Consider the following 15530-nt stretch of genomic DNA (forward strand, 5'->3'; position numbering starts at 1 on the left):
CTTATCGCTGCCCCAGCTGTGCACAGCATCCACGCAGCTCCTCGGGGAATCAATCTGAAGGGAGATGTGCCCCATCATGTGTGTGTGACTAACCTCACGAAAGTGCAGGCTTTTTAATGTTTAATAACAGGATTTCACCCTTTCCCGCTGACCCACCGCGGCAGCGACAAGCGGCCAACAGCCAGCCCGGGCTGCGAGCCCGGCCACCTCAGCCTCCCACGGGCACGGACACGCGAGGGGAAGCTGTGCCGGGACCGCGCAGCGCCCGCACACACCAAGAGGAGGCTGTGCCAAGCTACGGCGAACGTGGGCACCCCTGCACAGGTGGTGGTGGGGTCGGAGCCGGGCACAGATGTCCCCCGTGTGTCCCTGTGTGTCCCCGTGTGTCGCTCGGCCCCGCGGGGACGCGCCGCTCATCGATGAGCTCGGCAAGCCGGCGCCCCGCCCCGCGGGTGCCGCGTTGGAGACGTTCGGCGCTCGGCTGGCCGGCGCTGGCGCGGGTCCCTGGTCTCCCTGTCCAAGATGGCGGCCGCGTGCGGCGGCGCGGCGGGAAGCGGCGGGGCCGAGTGAGGCGGCCACGGTTCGTCCCCACCCTGCGGCCGCGGCTTGGCGCCGGCGGGCGTTGTCGCCGCTGGGCGGCCCCGCAGTCGGGGCACGCCCGGGCCTGCTGCAGGGGCGGAGCCGCGGGCTGGCGTGAGGCTGGAGCCCGCTCGGGTGAGAGGACGCGCGGGCGGGAGCGGGGCGGACGAGCCCGCTTTGAACGGAGGCGGCGGTGGCGGGGCCCGGGCTCCGAGGGGTGTCGGGGCGCATGCGCAGGACGGGCCGGGCGCCGGTCCGTGCCCGCGGAGGGGCCGGTGCCGGGGTTGGCGCCTCGGCTGCGCGCGGAGCTGCCGGCGGTGCCGCCTGCCCTGACGGCCCCGGCCCGGAGCGCCGGTGGCACGGGGGTGAGGGAGCCGCCTCCACAGCCAGCCGGCACCGGGACCGAGGAGCGGGGCTCCGTGCGGAGCCCCGGGGCTGCCGGAGAGCCTCGCTGGGCCTTGAACCCGCGGGCATGTGCGCTAAGGAGCGGGAGACGTGCAGGGAGAGCTTCCCCGCTGAGCCCGTGCCGTCGGTGCTGAAAGCCGGGAATTTAAAGCAGGGGAACCTAACTGAGGTTTACAAAACGAGAGTGGTTAAGGGTCTGTTTTGTATTTGCCGGATTGGAGGTCTGGGCTGTGAGCACCTTTGGGCAGTATCTACCGAGCTTTGTCCTTGCCAAGCAGATAAGATTTAAAAAGAGACTTAAAGGTATGCATGTAGGCACAAAGAACTCTTAGGCTCTCCATGTCATCCATTCATGAATGAATGTCTTCAGCTTTGTTTTGCAGAGCAGTATCTGTATTAGACCCTTTCTGTCTTGAGTATAATACTCTGGTGTTGTGTGTCCTCTCACTGAAGTTTGTCTGACAAACAAACAGCACAAAATGTTGAAAACGTCTGGTTTAAGATCACTAGCCCTCAAGTGGCAAGATGCTCTTATTTATTGCTGAGTGCAGTGTTCTCTGCATGTACATAGGCAGTGCTCTTGTTTTTAGGTGGAATCCTTGTGTTTGCTACCAGCAATATATAATGGTCAGAACACTGTCTTGACATTCAGCAGTGGGTGTTTTCCCAAAACCTGAAGAAATAGCATGTATTCCTATGAAATTAAACAGAAACATCTCGTGTGTACCCACAAGCCTGATTTTGTTGAGACTTTGTTGCATCACTTAAGTAACCACTGTAGGATGAATGAGTTGTACATTGTCAGCCTCAGCCAGTTGTTTATAAAATCGAGTTGTGTGGGGGATGTACGATCACCAGTTCCCTGTTCCCAGAGTATTCCCATGTAGCTTCGGTGTGGCGAAATGACCATGGCAGCTGGGATGAGCAGGCTGCCTGGTGTTTGTGCCTGGGTGTTTACACATGTGCACGGACACACAAAGGCAGCTGGCAGCCATTGGATTAATCCCGTAGGAGCAGAACGTTGATCTTGCTGAGCTGGTCACTGGCTGAGGAACAAAAGCTGTTTGCTCTGAGAGAACCAGAGTGTGGCCATTCCACAGCAGCACTGTCCTGCTGCATGCCCCTAGCTGGCACAGTGGCTCACTTAGAGGAGGCCTGAAACCTGAGGGGTAGAGGTTGGGTTACTGCAGGCCTTGCTAAAAGGAGTGCTCATCCCCTTTCCCAGGCTGGCATTCAGAATGGCTGCAGTGGTAGCATTGGGAAGCACATCAGGAGGATACACACCTCCAATACAAAATGTGTAGATCCTCTAGTAAAAAAAAAAAAAAAAAAAAAAAAAAAAAACAACCCAGTAATAATTCTTTTGTAATTTAATTCCTTCTGCCTTGTCCCTTCTTTTCCTTCACTTCATCTGAGACTCAAGGGTTTGAAATCTCTTTAAACATCCCATTCTTTGCTACAGTGGCTCCTGACAAAGAATGGCTTTGACACAGGGTGTAGTTTTGTGTGTCATGAAAATCAAACTCAGTTGTCTTCTCACTGTCTTTCTATTTTTGTAAATAAATTAGTTCAGTGATTCAGATATTTTATAAGAAAGGGTGGCATTTTCTATATTCAGAAATATCCATTTTGATTAAAACACCCAAATCAATCAAGCCTGAAGAGTGACCACTCATTTCCTTTCCCACAGTCTCCCAAAGAATCCTTATTTGGTTCAGAGAAAGTTTCCCCATTTACATAGTGCTTCTTTGTGGGAGGGTTATTTTCATTCTCTGTTTCTCAGACCTTTTCCTATAGATGGGAACGGGGGAAGGAGCCCAGACGTGGCAGCTCATTCACAGGCTCCTGCAGGACCACCATGGCTTATGATGGCACCAAGAAGAAAGAAGGTAGGATTGCTTCATAATCTCAGAGGGATTTGCAAAAAGAATCAACAAATAATTTTTTAAAGGGTGCCCTTTACAACCCTTGCCAGGCCATGCAGTCAGAGTGGGAAAGAAGTTAGGGTGCTGTGGAGCCCTTAAATTTAACCTGGCCAGGTTACCGGAGGATCCCAAGCCCTTGACTTTCAGGTAAAGTACTGGGATTAGAACTTGAGAGAAATGGGTGGTATTTCCTACTGCAGACACCCTGATTGGGGAACTCTGCCACTGCAGCCTTTCAAGTCATTGGGACAGGGGATAATGGTACATTTAGTCATGGCAACATTTCTAGATCCACTTGTCTTTAGGAAGGAACATACAGGCATTAGAGATTGAATCTGGAATGATTGTGTTACAGCACCAGGCCCCATCCCTCTGGTCAGACAGTACAGACTGTTTGTTACCTTCCAGGCCTCTGTGCTTGTTGGGTTTTGTGCATCACTCTGTACCAGTATCCTCTGTTAGCTTATTTTATGACTGGTCCCCTTGTCTGTCGTTCCTTAATGTGGTATTTCATTTCTTCCTTTTTTCCCATTTCCCATAAATCAGAGTCCCTAGAGAGTCACCGAAGTGCTGACGACGGGCTGGCACCTGGCAGGATACAGCGAGAGAAGAAGCGCTCGTACAAGGATCTTCTGCAAGAGGAGGACGAGACAGCAACTCAGGTAGAAACCCTCAGAGAAAAGGTTCAGGCTGTATGGATATGCATAAAGGTAGTGATGGGATGGGATGGGTTTCTTTTCCTTTTTTTAATTTGTTTTTTATTTAGAAATGCATGTAGAAGACAACAGGAGCAGCTAATCATGTCCTGTATTGTTCAGTAACTTTGCTGGGGAAAAGGAGGGAATCAATCCCTGATTCCAATTTTTTTGGCCTCAGAAAATGAGATAGTAGGAGTGTTGTCCCTGTGTTGATGGGACATACCTTGCAAGTAAGAAAATGCTCTTAATAACTTCTTACACACATTTTTAAATATGTGGTTGTGGGAATAGTCAGCAAAGGATGGACAGAATATTAACTGATGCACTGTTGTCTTCCTGATTCTGCAGAGCCTGAAACGATAGCTCTTGAGAAGAATGAACTTGTCCTATTTACCTCTTTGGGGCCTTAACTCTTGAAATCACATAGTGGCAACTTAAGTTTTTTCAAAAACTTCTTTCCTCTTTGAGCTACAATTTCTGCTGTTAGCTCAGAGGTGGCTATCTAGTGATTTGGGGTTTTTTTTTTCATCTCAAAAGCAAATTTTTGTTTAAAATTAAAATCTTCTACCCTGCGGTTGGAATTCTTTAGAGGAGTTTCAATTTCTATTTCATAAATTGATCAAACCACAGATAATAATTAGGTGATGTGGCATATTAAGGACATATTTTTGTCCCATCATTCTAGTTGTCGCCTCTTTGTACCTCCTGTTACTTCTTTTTCAGCGTGGTAAGCATAAACTGCTCTCCTTTGTTTTCAAGGCTTGACAGTCTATGTATCTGAAGTTATTTCTTAGCTTTATTAAAGGGTAGATGTCAGTCTTTTATCAATTTATCAGCTGATCTTCAAGTGATGGCTTGCATTGCCCATATCTCAACACTTTGCAAATGTGCTTTTTCTTTTATGTTGCTCCTCTCTCTTGGGGGTCTCCCTGCAGAGATCTGTCTTTCAGTTTCCTTGGAGCCCTGTTGTGCTGCCATGCCTACAGAAAACTCTGTGTCAATTAGGTGACCATTGTGCTGAAACCAATCCTGACTAATGATATTTTTGTATTCTCCCACCTATCTGTAACATCTTACTTTAAACCTACACTGTGTGCTCTGGGGTACAGAGTAGGTTTTCTTTTAGCACCTAGAAAGAAGATGCTGGTTCGTACCTACAGATCCTTGATGTTGCAGCAGTACAAATAACCCTTGATACTTCCTATAAATTTTTATCTGTTAATAGTCCATGTGACTCTCATATTATTTCCCTCCTTTTTGACAGCAATTTATTTCTTCTTATTCCAGGACAGTGAGTTTTTTCCAGGGACAGAAGCTCACAAAAAGAAGAGAAAGCATTCCTCCGATGAGTTCTGCTACAGAGGTAAGGAAGTAATCAAGCAGGAGAAGGGGCTGATAGATCATGCCTTTAAGGAAAGGAATGTCTTAAACCAGTGTCATCAAGCTTTGTGGTTAGCATTTTAAAGATGGAGAACACATCAACCTGCATTGGAACAGCTAATCAGAAACCTGACACTGATCAGCACCAGACAGCAGAAGATTAGGGAATTATATTTTCAGAGTCTGGCTTAACAAGTTGCCATGTTAGGGGGTAGAGATCTTCCATCCCCTTTTCATTGACAAGTTGTAGTTTGCTAACTCATGCCTTCACATTTGACATTTGTTTTTCTTGTTTACTGATTGCATTGAAAACTAATTATACTTACGGGTAATGTAACTTCCTCTGGATTTAAAAAAAATAGAATGTCTGAGGTTGAAAAAGAAATGCTTCTCGGTTCAGGTACTCTCACAATTAATAAGTTGGCCAGAAAATGACAATTCAGCTCATAGAAGCTTAACACATTTAGGATTTATTTTTGGTCCAGTAGAAGGAGAAAGCCAAGCTGAAATTTCATCTTTCATCAAAATTTTCACCAGAATGAAAAAGCTCACATTTTCAACTCATTGGTTTCACCTTGGCTAAAAATGTCACAAAAACCTTGCACTTGAGGTATAATTTCAGTTAGATGTATTTTCATCTAAATATTTTATTTCATAAGTCACAAATGTAGTTTCACGAAACTTCAAGAACTTCCCTGCAGTCTCTCCCTTCCTTAAATTATTTGACCAGCTCAGATGTCACAGCCTCTGAATTGTATCAGTAAGGCTGTGCTGAGATGGCTGTGGTTCTTTTTAAGCCAGGATGTAAATCTGTCACCTGTAATTGGAAAGCCCACAGGATTCTCACTTCCCTTCTTTGCCAGCTTTAAGAGAATCATTTCAATGTACATTTCTTTTGATCTTTTTCAGGTGTCTCGCCTTTGGATCTACCATCAAAAAAGAAGAAAAAAGCAGCTTCTAGTCCATCCTCAACTGATACAACCATGGATTTACTTAAGACTATCAACTCACCTTTGGCCACAAGCTCAAAGTCTTCAAAGAGGACCTCTGAAAAATCATCTCATTCTTCCTCTGGCCATTCTGAAAGCAGAAAGGACCATCCCAAGAAGAAGCTGAGTGGGAGCAGTGGGGAGCACTCAGTGGATGACAGCAGCTCCCACAAATCTAAAAAAATGAAACCTCTTTATGTGAACACAGAGACACTTACTCTTCGTGAACCTGACGGCTTGAAGATGAAGCTCATCCTTTCACCAAAAGAAAAAAGTAGTGCAGCAGATGATGATTCTTTATCCTACTCTTCAGCACCAGCAGCTGCAAAGAAATCTTCAAAGAAATCAGCTCGAGATGAGCAAGGCTCATTCCTGCTGGGGCATGATCTGCAGAGCTTCCTGAAGTCATCCCGGAAGAAGCACAAACCACCTCCGGACTCCCATCCACCTTCTGAGAGCTTTGGTGCTGACACCTCCCTTCATTCAGAGGGCCATGGAAGCGAGTACGAGGTTTCAGGCATGGAGGCACCACCAGAATCTGGTTCTTCCTCTGGTGGAGAGTTGGAGGCTGGAGAGCTGGTGATAGATGACTCCTACCGGGAAATCAAGAAGAAGAAGAAGTCCAAAAAAAGTAAGAAAAAAAAGGACAAGGAGAAACACAGAGAGAAGAAGCACTCCAAGTCTAAAAAGAGTTCTGGGCACTCTCCTGTGGCAGTAGCAGAAGTAAGAGTGTCACCACCACCTGCCAGTACCACCCCCTATGGTGTCCCTCCACCTGCTCCTGCTGTTTTTCACTCAGATGGTCAAGGCGAGAAGAGGAGGAAAAAGGAAGACAGGGAGAAGGACAAGTCTGAGAAATGGGAAAAGGAAAAGGAAAGAGAAAAGGAAAGAGAGAAGGAAAGAGAAAGAGAAAAGGAGAAGGAAAGAGAAAAAGAAAAGGAAAGAGAGAAGGAGAAGGAAAGAGAAAAAGAAAAGGAAAGAGAAAAAGAAAAAGAACGAGAAAAGGAAAAAGAAAGAGAAAGAGAAAAAGAAAAGGAGAGAGAAAAGGAAAGAGACAAAGTAAGGAAAATTTGAATTTCTTTTCAGAAAATAGAAATTGGGTGGTGGGTAATGTTGAATCAGGCACTCCATTACATAGGCATGTTAAATTGAAACAAAGGATAACTGATACCAATTATCAATGGTTTAACTGAAGCATATTTGGAAAAATGTGTCAGCCACTGTGATTTCTGTTTGTAGCAGAAGGAATATATGTTCTTCTGGCTCTTCTGGCTTTGTGGTACAGACCATCTTTAGCCAGTAGAGGTTCTCTGGGAAAGTTATACTTAATTTTGCTTGGTGTGGGTCATGTACCAAGCACATCTGCATCTTTTTCTAATGTGACTGGCTCTAGCTGTTCCCAGGCACACTTTTGGACTAGTGATCAAAGTTCCTGTAAAAAGGAATCAAGCTGTTACTTGAAAATTGAAGATATTTACCCATTTACTCCTGTATTCAAATGAAATTCTAATTCTAATAGACTGCCATGTTCCCAGTTTTGTCGTGTCCTATGCATTCAGTTTTCGATGGTTACTGCATAAAGATATGAGTAGCAGAAGTGGTAGCTAGCATGTGAATGAGTTTACAAATGAGATAACTGTAGCTGTGTAAGTAAAAGGGGAAAAACAGCTTGTGCATGTTCAGCTAGAGAAATAATGCTTTGTATGAGGAGATGGACAGACAGAGCCCAAATCTCTTCAGCCATTATCCTATTCTGTTTTGGAATTTTTCCCTGATCATAGCTCAGCAATTGAAATATCTTTGCTGTCAATGTACTGCACAGTCTCTTTTCCTGCCAAATGGAAGTACTTTGTAAGGATGCAAGGAATGGAACAAAACATTATTATGAGGACTTAATCCTTTTGACAGATCTATAATAGGTACTATGAATAGAATAACAGATACTGGGTTTTATTATAGGTTTTAAAGCTGAAAGACATTAACAAAGTTGTATGTTGATCCTGAATTTAGAATAGTAGCTTGTTGAGTTTTGCAAGATAAGCTTTGTACTAAGACTATTTCTGGGTGATTCCTGTGATTCCTAAATTCAGCCAGGAGATGTAAAGGACTGCATTTTAAGTTTCCTGACCTAAGTACCATATCTTTCTTTAAGTCTTTAATAAATGCCAAATTCTTATTAAATTGGAGAAGGCCTCATCATAATTAAAAATCTTTGTTTCCTTTCTTCTTCTGACTAGCCAAAGAAGAAAAACATGTCTGCTTATCAAGTGTTCTGTAAGGAATATCGTACAAATATCGTGTCTGAGCATCCTGGAATAGGTAAGGGAATAATCCAGCCTTCTCTTCTCTTGATTTTACACCAGTCTGATTAATTAGGAGAACATATTGTCTCTGTTTGAGACCAACTTCTTAATTTTGACATAATGCAAAGAATCTGCCAATGTTTTTTAGAATAAGAGATGGCAAAGGGGCTAGGAGTGGATTTCGTGGTTGTATTATAATTTTATTTTAACCAAGTTGTGAATCTAGGTAAAGAACTTGCTAACTTTTTCTTTACTTAAAAAATTACCTTCATTGTTGTCACTTTCCCCTAAATACACTGTGACTTCATCTTCCTGCTATCAGCTTTTTTTTATTTATTTATTTTAAAGAGTAACAGGAATGCACATTTTCAGGACAGTGTGGAGAGTTGCAGTTGTAGAATGGCTTGCTTCCTAAATGTGTGTGGAGGGGCTGGTAAATTTCCTATGTTCTCTCCATGATTTTATGATCAAATTTGTTTTAAACATTTCTCTCTTTCTCTCTTTCTTTCTGCCAGATTTTGGAGAGCTAAGTAAAAAACTGGCAGAAGTGTGGAAGCAGCTACCTGAGAAGGATAAGTTGGTGAGTGTTTGTGTGAGATGTTTTTGTAAAATTATTTCTGTGAACTAGGTGCTTAGATAAAGAATGTGGTGGCAGCATTGCCACAATGCCTTGAAATATGTTACCTATATCCTTAAAGCACGTAAAGATGGAAAGTATGGAAATCTTGCCCTTGCAAACATAAAAGCGTTCATTTTGTTCTCATGGGATTGCTTCACCTCCTAGCTATGTAACATCATTCTGCCTCCAGGTCCTGGCATCAGGTAACAGAATTACCTAATGTTATGAATCTTTCTTTTCTTACCATGGTAACTACAGATCTGGAAACAGAAAGCTCAGTATCTCCAACACAAGCAGAATAAAGCAGAGGCCACCACTGTGAAGAGAAAGGCATCATCTTCAGATGGTGCTCCAAAAATGAAAGGTAATTGTTGCACTTTATTTGTCTCATCTCTTTTCTTGGACGAGACAAATTTTTTAAGACAAATTCTTTACCTTGGGGAAGGTAGTTTTGCCTGTAGAATAAAAAACAAAGGTCCTTACTTGCTTCACCTCCTTACCTGCTTTCTCACATGACATTTAAATCATGTTTAAAGCATGACATTTAAATCACTAGTCAGATCAACTTTTCTGTGAAAGTGAGAGTGATGCCAGCATTTTTCGTAAAGATTTCCTTGTCTGATTCATAGAATGGTATTGGTTTTGGCAGTTTAAGGATTGAAATGTAAAAGAAGAAGAGGCAGAAATGAGGTTCTAGTGGGATTAGTTTGGTGCTAGATATAAGGTGGGTTGTTCGTGGTTTAGCATCTCTGATACCAAATCTCCCCAGCTGCATTCAGCTGAGGTAGATAGGTTCTGTACATGTAAAAAAAATTTCAAGAGTCCAGAGACTATGAGACTGGGGTAACAGAAATATTCAAGCACCTCATGCCTATGAGATTTGAACTTCAGCAACTAAATAGGCTTGTGAGTAAAAGAGTGAAAGCAAGGAATATGGAATTTTAATTAGTATGTTTTGCAGCTTCTCCAACAGGAGTGGTTTCTCCTCACAAAAAATCCCCCACCAGCACCGTGATGGTGCCTTCCTCACCAGCCAAAGCCCCTGAGACGGATCCCATTGATGTAGCTGCACATTTACAGTTACTGGGTGAATCTCTGAGCCTCATTGGACACAGACTGCAGGAAACAGAGGTGAGCCTGTAACCAGCAATGTCACAGTGATGTCCTGTAATCTACACAATACATTCAAGGGGATGATTGTTTTATTTTCTTAAGAGTTTAACCAGTGGCTTTCTGTTAGGAAGAGAAACTAGAGGTGACATGCCCTGTTTCTTTGATGCATCACTCTTTATTTTCAGTGAAATAAAAGGCCTCAGTAAACAGTAGGCATCAATGAAAGACAGGTGCTTTGCAGCTCTAGTCTTTGAAACCAGTTTGTAGTTCAGCAAACTCTTCAGTCTTTTCTTGCTGTATATTCACCCTGGATTTGGTACTTCCTCACTATTTAGTCAGTCTGTGGTCAGATTCTGTTACTGTTCTACTTTTTACAGAACTGTCACCCTTTCCCAAGAAGTTTCTTGCATGTCCTCTCCTTTTCTGGCGGTATCCGATTGCCAGTGCTTTGGATAGGGGCTACAATTATTTCAACTTACCTGGTAACATAATGTCACATTTTAATGTTTTCCTGCTGTTAAATAACAGTGACTCTGTGAATGCACATTCACAGAGAACTCAGCCCAGCCTCTAAGGAGAAAATATTTTTGTCTCAAATAATATCACTGAGTTTTATGAGTAGCATGATAATCTCACCCCACTATGCTTGCTTATTTTATCAACGGTGAAATAGATGTTCTTGCATTTTGGTTTTGGTATGACTGATTTGAGATCATGGGAGGAACAACCAGAGCCCAGAAAAGCACACATTGATATACTTTCCTGAAAGTATATCAATGACTAAAGCATTTGTTGCAGGCTTAGCATTTCTCTACCTTCAAAAATAAAACAACTACTGTCATTAGGACTCATGTAGTTAACAAAATAGATGGTACAAAACGGCACAGAAGATGTATTACAAAAATTTGTGGAATCAGTGTTTTATGCAACTGACAACTTTGTGGTGTTTTCTGTTGATTCCTGCCTTTATCTTGCACCAGTTTGTTGCCTACTGAAATCTAAAGTTTTTGAGCCAGCAGTTTCTCTAAAGCACAAGGCACAGTTTTGTTACTGTGTAAATATCGGAAGTGGACTGGAGGAGCTGAAGATACAGTATCTACATGACAGTGGATACAGTTGAGAAAGAAGTGCAATTTCCACTACTCATCCCTATCCAATCTTTTTCTTCCTCATTACCAGGGAATGGTGGCTGTTTCTGGAAGTTTGTCAGTACTCCTAGACTCAATCATCTGTGCTTTGGGCCCGTTGGCATGTCTGACCACACAACTGCCTGAGTTGAATGGCTGCCCAAAACATGTTTTGGTGAGTTCTTTGTGGTTATTTTCTTTCTAGCACTGTTAATTTCAGTAGATTACAAATAGAGCTTTTTTGATTAATCAGTGTAATATAACTATAATTCCAATGCAGTAAGAAAATTTGTCTTGGTCATGAGCTTTTATAGGGGAATATGTATTGAAATTCTTACAGATATTACCGTTGTACAACATTGTGCAGCCTTTTTTTCTCCCACTGGCAACTGACCTAATATTTGTAGCATGGATTGCAGTGTGGGTAGGTCCTGTTTTAGTTCATGATGGAGTCAATCAATCTAAAACAAATAAAAGTAAACCAGTATTTTTGAAAGTTCTAATTTTCCATAAAAATAAAATCACCTTCAAGCTGCTCTTTATCACACCAGCTGTTTTTCCTTCAGTAGCATAAAAACCAATTTGTGATCTCAGGATTCCTAATGTGATGGTGTAGGACCTTTTACAAGTGGCTGAAACCTTCTCTGAGACAGGAAAAATAGTCTCTCTCTTAAGGAGCTGCATAACTACAGTTTCTTTGCTGCTTTAAGCTACTCTTAATATTGAGCTCTGACTTAGCAACAGCTCGTGGCATCTGTGTAGCCTGGTGTGGACATAGATTAGGATGGCAGCAGCCACCAGGACTCATACTTCCTACAGGAGACATGAATAAAGCAGCAAAGGAGAGGAGCAAAAATAAAAAACGACAGTCTGCAAAACTGAAAAAATTAAAAACAAATCTGGCAGAGGGGCTAATGAAAATGGGATATGAATTGACATGTCATAATAGAGCAGCCCAAACGTTTATTCATTACAAGAATGGACTGTCAACAACAGGAGCAAAGTTGAAAATTTAGTGTGTGAACACCCACAAACTGGCTCTATGCACAAAAGCTGAGTCAGTGGGGTGTTCCCATCATAAGCCATGGAAAACCTGATGCTTTTTTTCCTTCCTGCTTGCCAAGTTTATTCAGAGCAGTGACGCCACATGAGCAGTGGTGCGTTTATTAGAAACTTGATCAACTTACTGTTACAAGGAGCAATGGAGCTTTAGGTGAATTATGGCAGCTATGCTTCACTTCTGGAAAGCCCAGTTCAGGAGCTGGTAATAAATCTGATTTTCACAGTCAGGTACATAACGACAGTGGTGTTCTGAGACACAGATAAACCCCAGCAGTTGTGTTGCAATTTATATTTGAGACAGTAGATGGCATTGCTAAATTCTAGAATCACAACTGGTGCAGATCCAGCTCCTCCATCTCTCAGTTAAAGATGCTGTTTCTAAGGCCTCCTTCAGCTGTCCAGCCACAGGCTTGAGCTTACTGAAACACTGCATCTGAAAAACATACAGCTGGGTCTTTTTTTCTGATGGGCATGAGAAGGATTCCTGCTCTCAGAATTCTGTTATGGTTTCCAAGAAAAACTGAAGGACACTTCTTTTTGCCATCTGACACCCTGTTAGAGGTGATCAATGGGCAGTTTTGGTTGTCTCATCCTATGATAACTTGTACCTCAAGTAATTGTGCTTAGTACCCTCACCTGTGCCATTTTTCAGAGATGTTGAGTTATTACCTGACACTAAAACCACCAAATTTCTTTTCCCAGTCAAACACATTAGACAACATTGCCTACATCATGCCTGGACTTTGATGGGAAAGGATCCTGGGATGTACTTAGCCTCTGTGTAACTGACTTGTGCACGTGCACTATGCCAACGTTCCTGAGGGGCTCCATGTGGCGGCTTTTAAAGTTTTATATGTGTATAGTATATACATAGGATTGTAACTACTTGAGTTCTATTTTATGAAACGTTGTGAACTTAAGCTGCAAAAACCCTTTTGTGTTGGTGGGTGAAATGTCCTCCAGTCTGAAAGTATTTTGTATGAAGAATTCAGAAAGCTTTTGACATATTTGCCTTAAATTCAGATTCAGTGGGGGAAGCAAACAGAGATTGAACTTTTCAATATAAACAAGAAAGCTGTCACCGTGAGAGGAGTCTTTGAAACAGGTGGCCTGGAGAGGTTCCTGACTCTCCTTCCTTGGTGATATTCAAAAACTGAATGAGCAGCCTGCTCTAGTTGGACTTGCTTTAAGCTGGGAGATAGACCAGATGATCTCCTGGTCCCTGCCTAAACTAAAGTATTCTGATATTCTGTGGGCAGGTAGAGATGATACATTTTGGACCAGGGAATAGAACTGAATTCTTCACCAGCCCTATTTGTAACTGTTTCTGTTTAAAACACACTTGAGGGAAAAGCTGGATAGCTTTTTGCCTCTTGGTCACTTTCTCCAACCCCCATGCCTCAGTCAGTACTAACTGAAACTTGTCAGTGTTGGCTGGCTGGTCTGCTAGCTGGTATTTGAAGTGAAGTAGATGACAACAAGTTTATTTTTTCCTTGTGGACTCCAATCATTATTAGCACAATGTATCAACCCATTGCATTGGCTTGAGAGAATGAACCTCCTGCTGATTTTTCCACGGCATGGTCACCCTGCTTTGATGGAAAGGAGTAGAGAAGCAGATGGGAAAAACTTGGATTGCTTCTGCCCATCTGGCACCTGTTTGTGAAATGGCTCATCCACCATCTCTCTCACCAGCACTATTGCAGGAGCTGTGGTGCAGCTGCAAGGCAGCGACCAGTGGCCAGTTTGAGACAATTATGGCCAAGTAAGGCACATGTGGGTTGATTGGACTGCTTTCCCTTCCTTCCAGCCACATACTTGGAGTTTGGTTTTCTGCTCCTCTTCCAGAGGAGCAGCAGGAGAACACTTGATTCCTGTTTAGGCTTTTGTCTGTGTGTGTGTATGTGTATGTGGTGTTCATATCACATGTATTTAACGTTTACCAATATCTGTAACAGATTTTAATTTATCCTGTATATTTCTCTGTGTGTGTGTATATATTTATATATATATACATAATTTAAAAGCAAAAATCCCTCCCTCAGCCAACAGTGTGTGAAAAATGTGAATCAAGTTTGTCTCAGCTCACTTCCTGCAGGAGTCAACTCTATGTATAGTAGTAAGCATGGGCATTGTGTAAAGAAACACCAGGAAGATTCTAAGCATTTGTAGAAACAGGCTATCTTGTGAAGGTGGGCAGAACAACTGAAATATCATTTGACTCAGGCCTTATCAGCTCTGTAACAGGAAAGTTTTAAAATTAGAGACAAGGCATTTTTTACTTCCAAGTAAGTCTAGCTTGTTTTTTAGGACAGTTGAAAGTGAGCTGTCCTTCATTGTGGCTGAGTCCCAAATCAGAAGTAAATTAAATCCTGGGGTGTGGAGGATTTTTCTCCCCATGCCTCTTTGCCACGTATTCCTCAGATGTGCCTGTACAAGGTAGTCTGTCTCTTACAGAACTTTTCTCAGTGCTGTCAGGGGTTTTCTCAGCAGAGGAGGCACAGAAGGTTCTCAGTCCACCAGGCCAGAACATATGTTTTAACAGCTTAGAACAAATCCCAGTGAGCCTGGAAATAGGAAGGGCCAGTAGGGAGGCAGTCCAATCCTGCTTCAGATCCTGGCCCATACTAAAGCATCTGCTGTTGTGAGCAGCACAAAATAACTGGTTCATTCCAGCCCTTCACAGTTGAGAGCAGTGTGGTGAAGGGGTAAGTCTGCTTTTGAAGAAACAGAAGGGGATCAACCTTAGCTTTGTCCTCTGTACAACTGAAAACTCTTGAAGAGTGATAAACACACACCCTGGTGTATTGTATTTTTATTAAAATTTGTACACTTTGTATAATCTGTATCTTGTGGTATTTGGTACTATAGGGAAACTTTGTCAAGACTTAGCAGTTTTTATATTTTTGTTATTTCTTTGCTGTTTGGTCCAGATTACATTACAATTATACACAGACTTTTTTGTACTGTACTTACAATATAATTTTTTTTTAAAACTACTGGAGTATTGTCATTTATTTCTGGCATGTGCTGTTTTCTCCAGCTGTTGTTACTACTGTTTCTCAGCAAAACATATCCAATCCTAACCCACCTAAACTCACTCACTTGGCAGGCAAGCTGTACTGTTTCCAGCAACACCAGTCAACCAAATTATCACTCAGGTTCCTGACTGCTTGGGGAGGGAAGGGAGATGTAGCATGGAGCACTGCAGGTAACACCAGGGCATTTGTCTTCCCTGCTGCCTCAACTCAGCTCAGCTTCCTGGCGTTCAGGTGACACGGGACTCAGGTGTGTGATGCAGGAAATCAGGTGTGGCAGCGTTAGAGCAGG

General features: G+C 42.9%; 1 protein-coding gene across 4 annotated transcripts; it reads left to right on the forward strand.

Annotated features, from left to right (window-relative positions):
• Positions 1-630: 630 nt before the first annotated feature.
• HMGXB4 (HMG-box containing 4) lies at positions 631-15172 on the forward strand. 4 transcript variants are annotated; one of them, XM_058022693.1, is made up of 11 exons: positions 633-714; positions 2768-2873; positions 3456-3571; positions 4895-4970; positions 5897-7035; positions 8214-8295; positions 8795-8859; positions 9157-9262; positions 9860-10029; positions 11191-11313; positions 12903-15172. In XM_058022693.1, exons 2-11 carry the CDS (start codon positions 2843-2845, stop codon positions 12945-12947), a joined length of 1953 nt encoding a protein of 650 aa, XP_057878676.1. In that variant the 5' UTR covers positions 633-714; positions 2768-2842; the 3' UTR covers positions 12948-15172. The 4 variants fall into 4 exon arrangements, with proteins under 4 accessions (XP_057878679.1, XP_057878676.1, XP_057878677.1 ...); XM_058022694.1 differs by lacking the exon at positions 633-714 and adding an exon at positions 980-1287; XM_058022696.1 differs by lacking the exon at positions 2768-2873 and having other exon boundaries at positions 631-714.
• The last annotated feature ends 358 nt before the right edge of the window (positions 15173-15530 follow it).

This window comes from Melospiza georgiana, chromosome 4 (genome assembly GCF_028018845.1).
Source record: "Melospiza georgiana isolate bMelGeo1 chromosome 4, bMelGeo1.pri, whole genome shotgun sequence".
NCBI lineage: Eukaryota > Metazoa > Chordata > Aves > Passeriformes > Passerellidae > Melospiza > Melospiza georgiana.

Excerpts from the sequence above, each read along its gene's own strand:
- HMGXB4 (XM_058022693.1), top strand. The coding sequence starts at position 2,843 with ATGGCTTATGATGGCACCAAGAAGAAAGAAG. Across the intron at positions 2,874-3,455 it reads TGGCACCAAGAAGAAAGAAG|AGTCCCTAGAGAGTCACCGA; the intron begins GTAGGATTGCTT and ends CCCATAAATCAG. Across the intron at positions 3,572-4,894 it reads AGGACGAGACAGCAACTCAG|GACAGTGAGTTTTTTCCAGG; the intron begins GTAGAAACCCTC and ends TTCTTATTCCAG.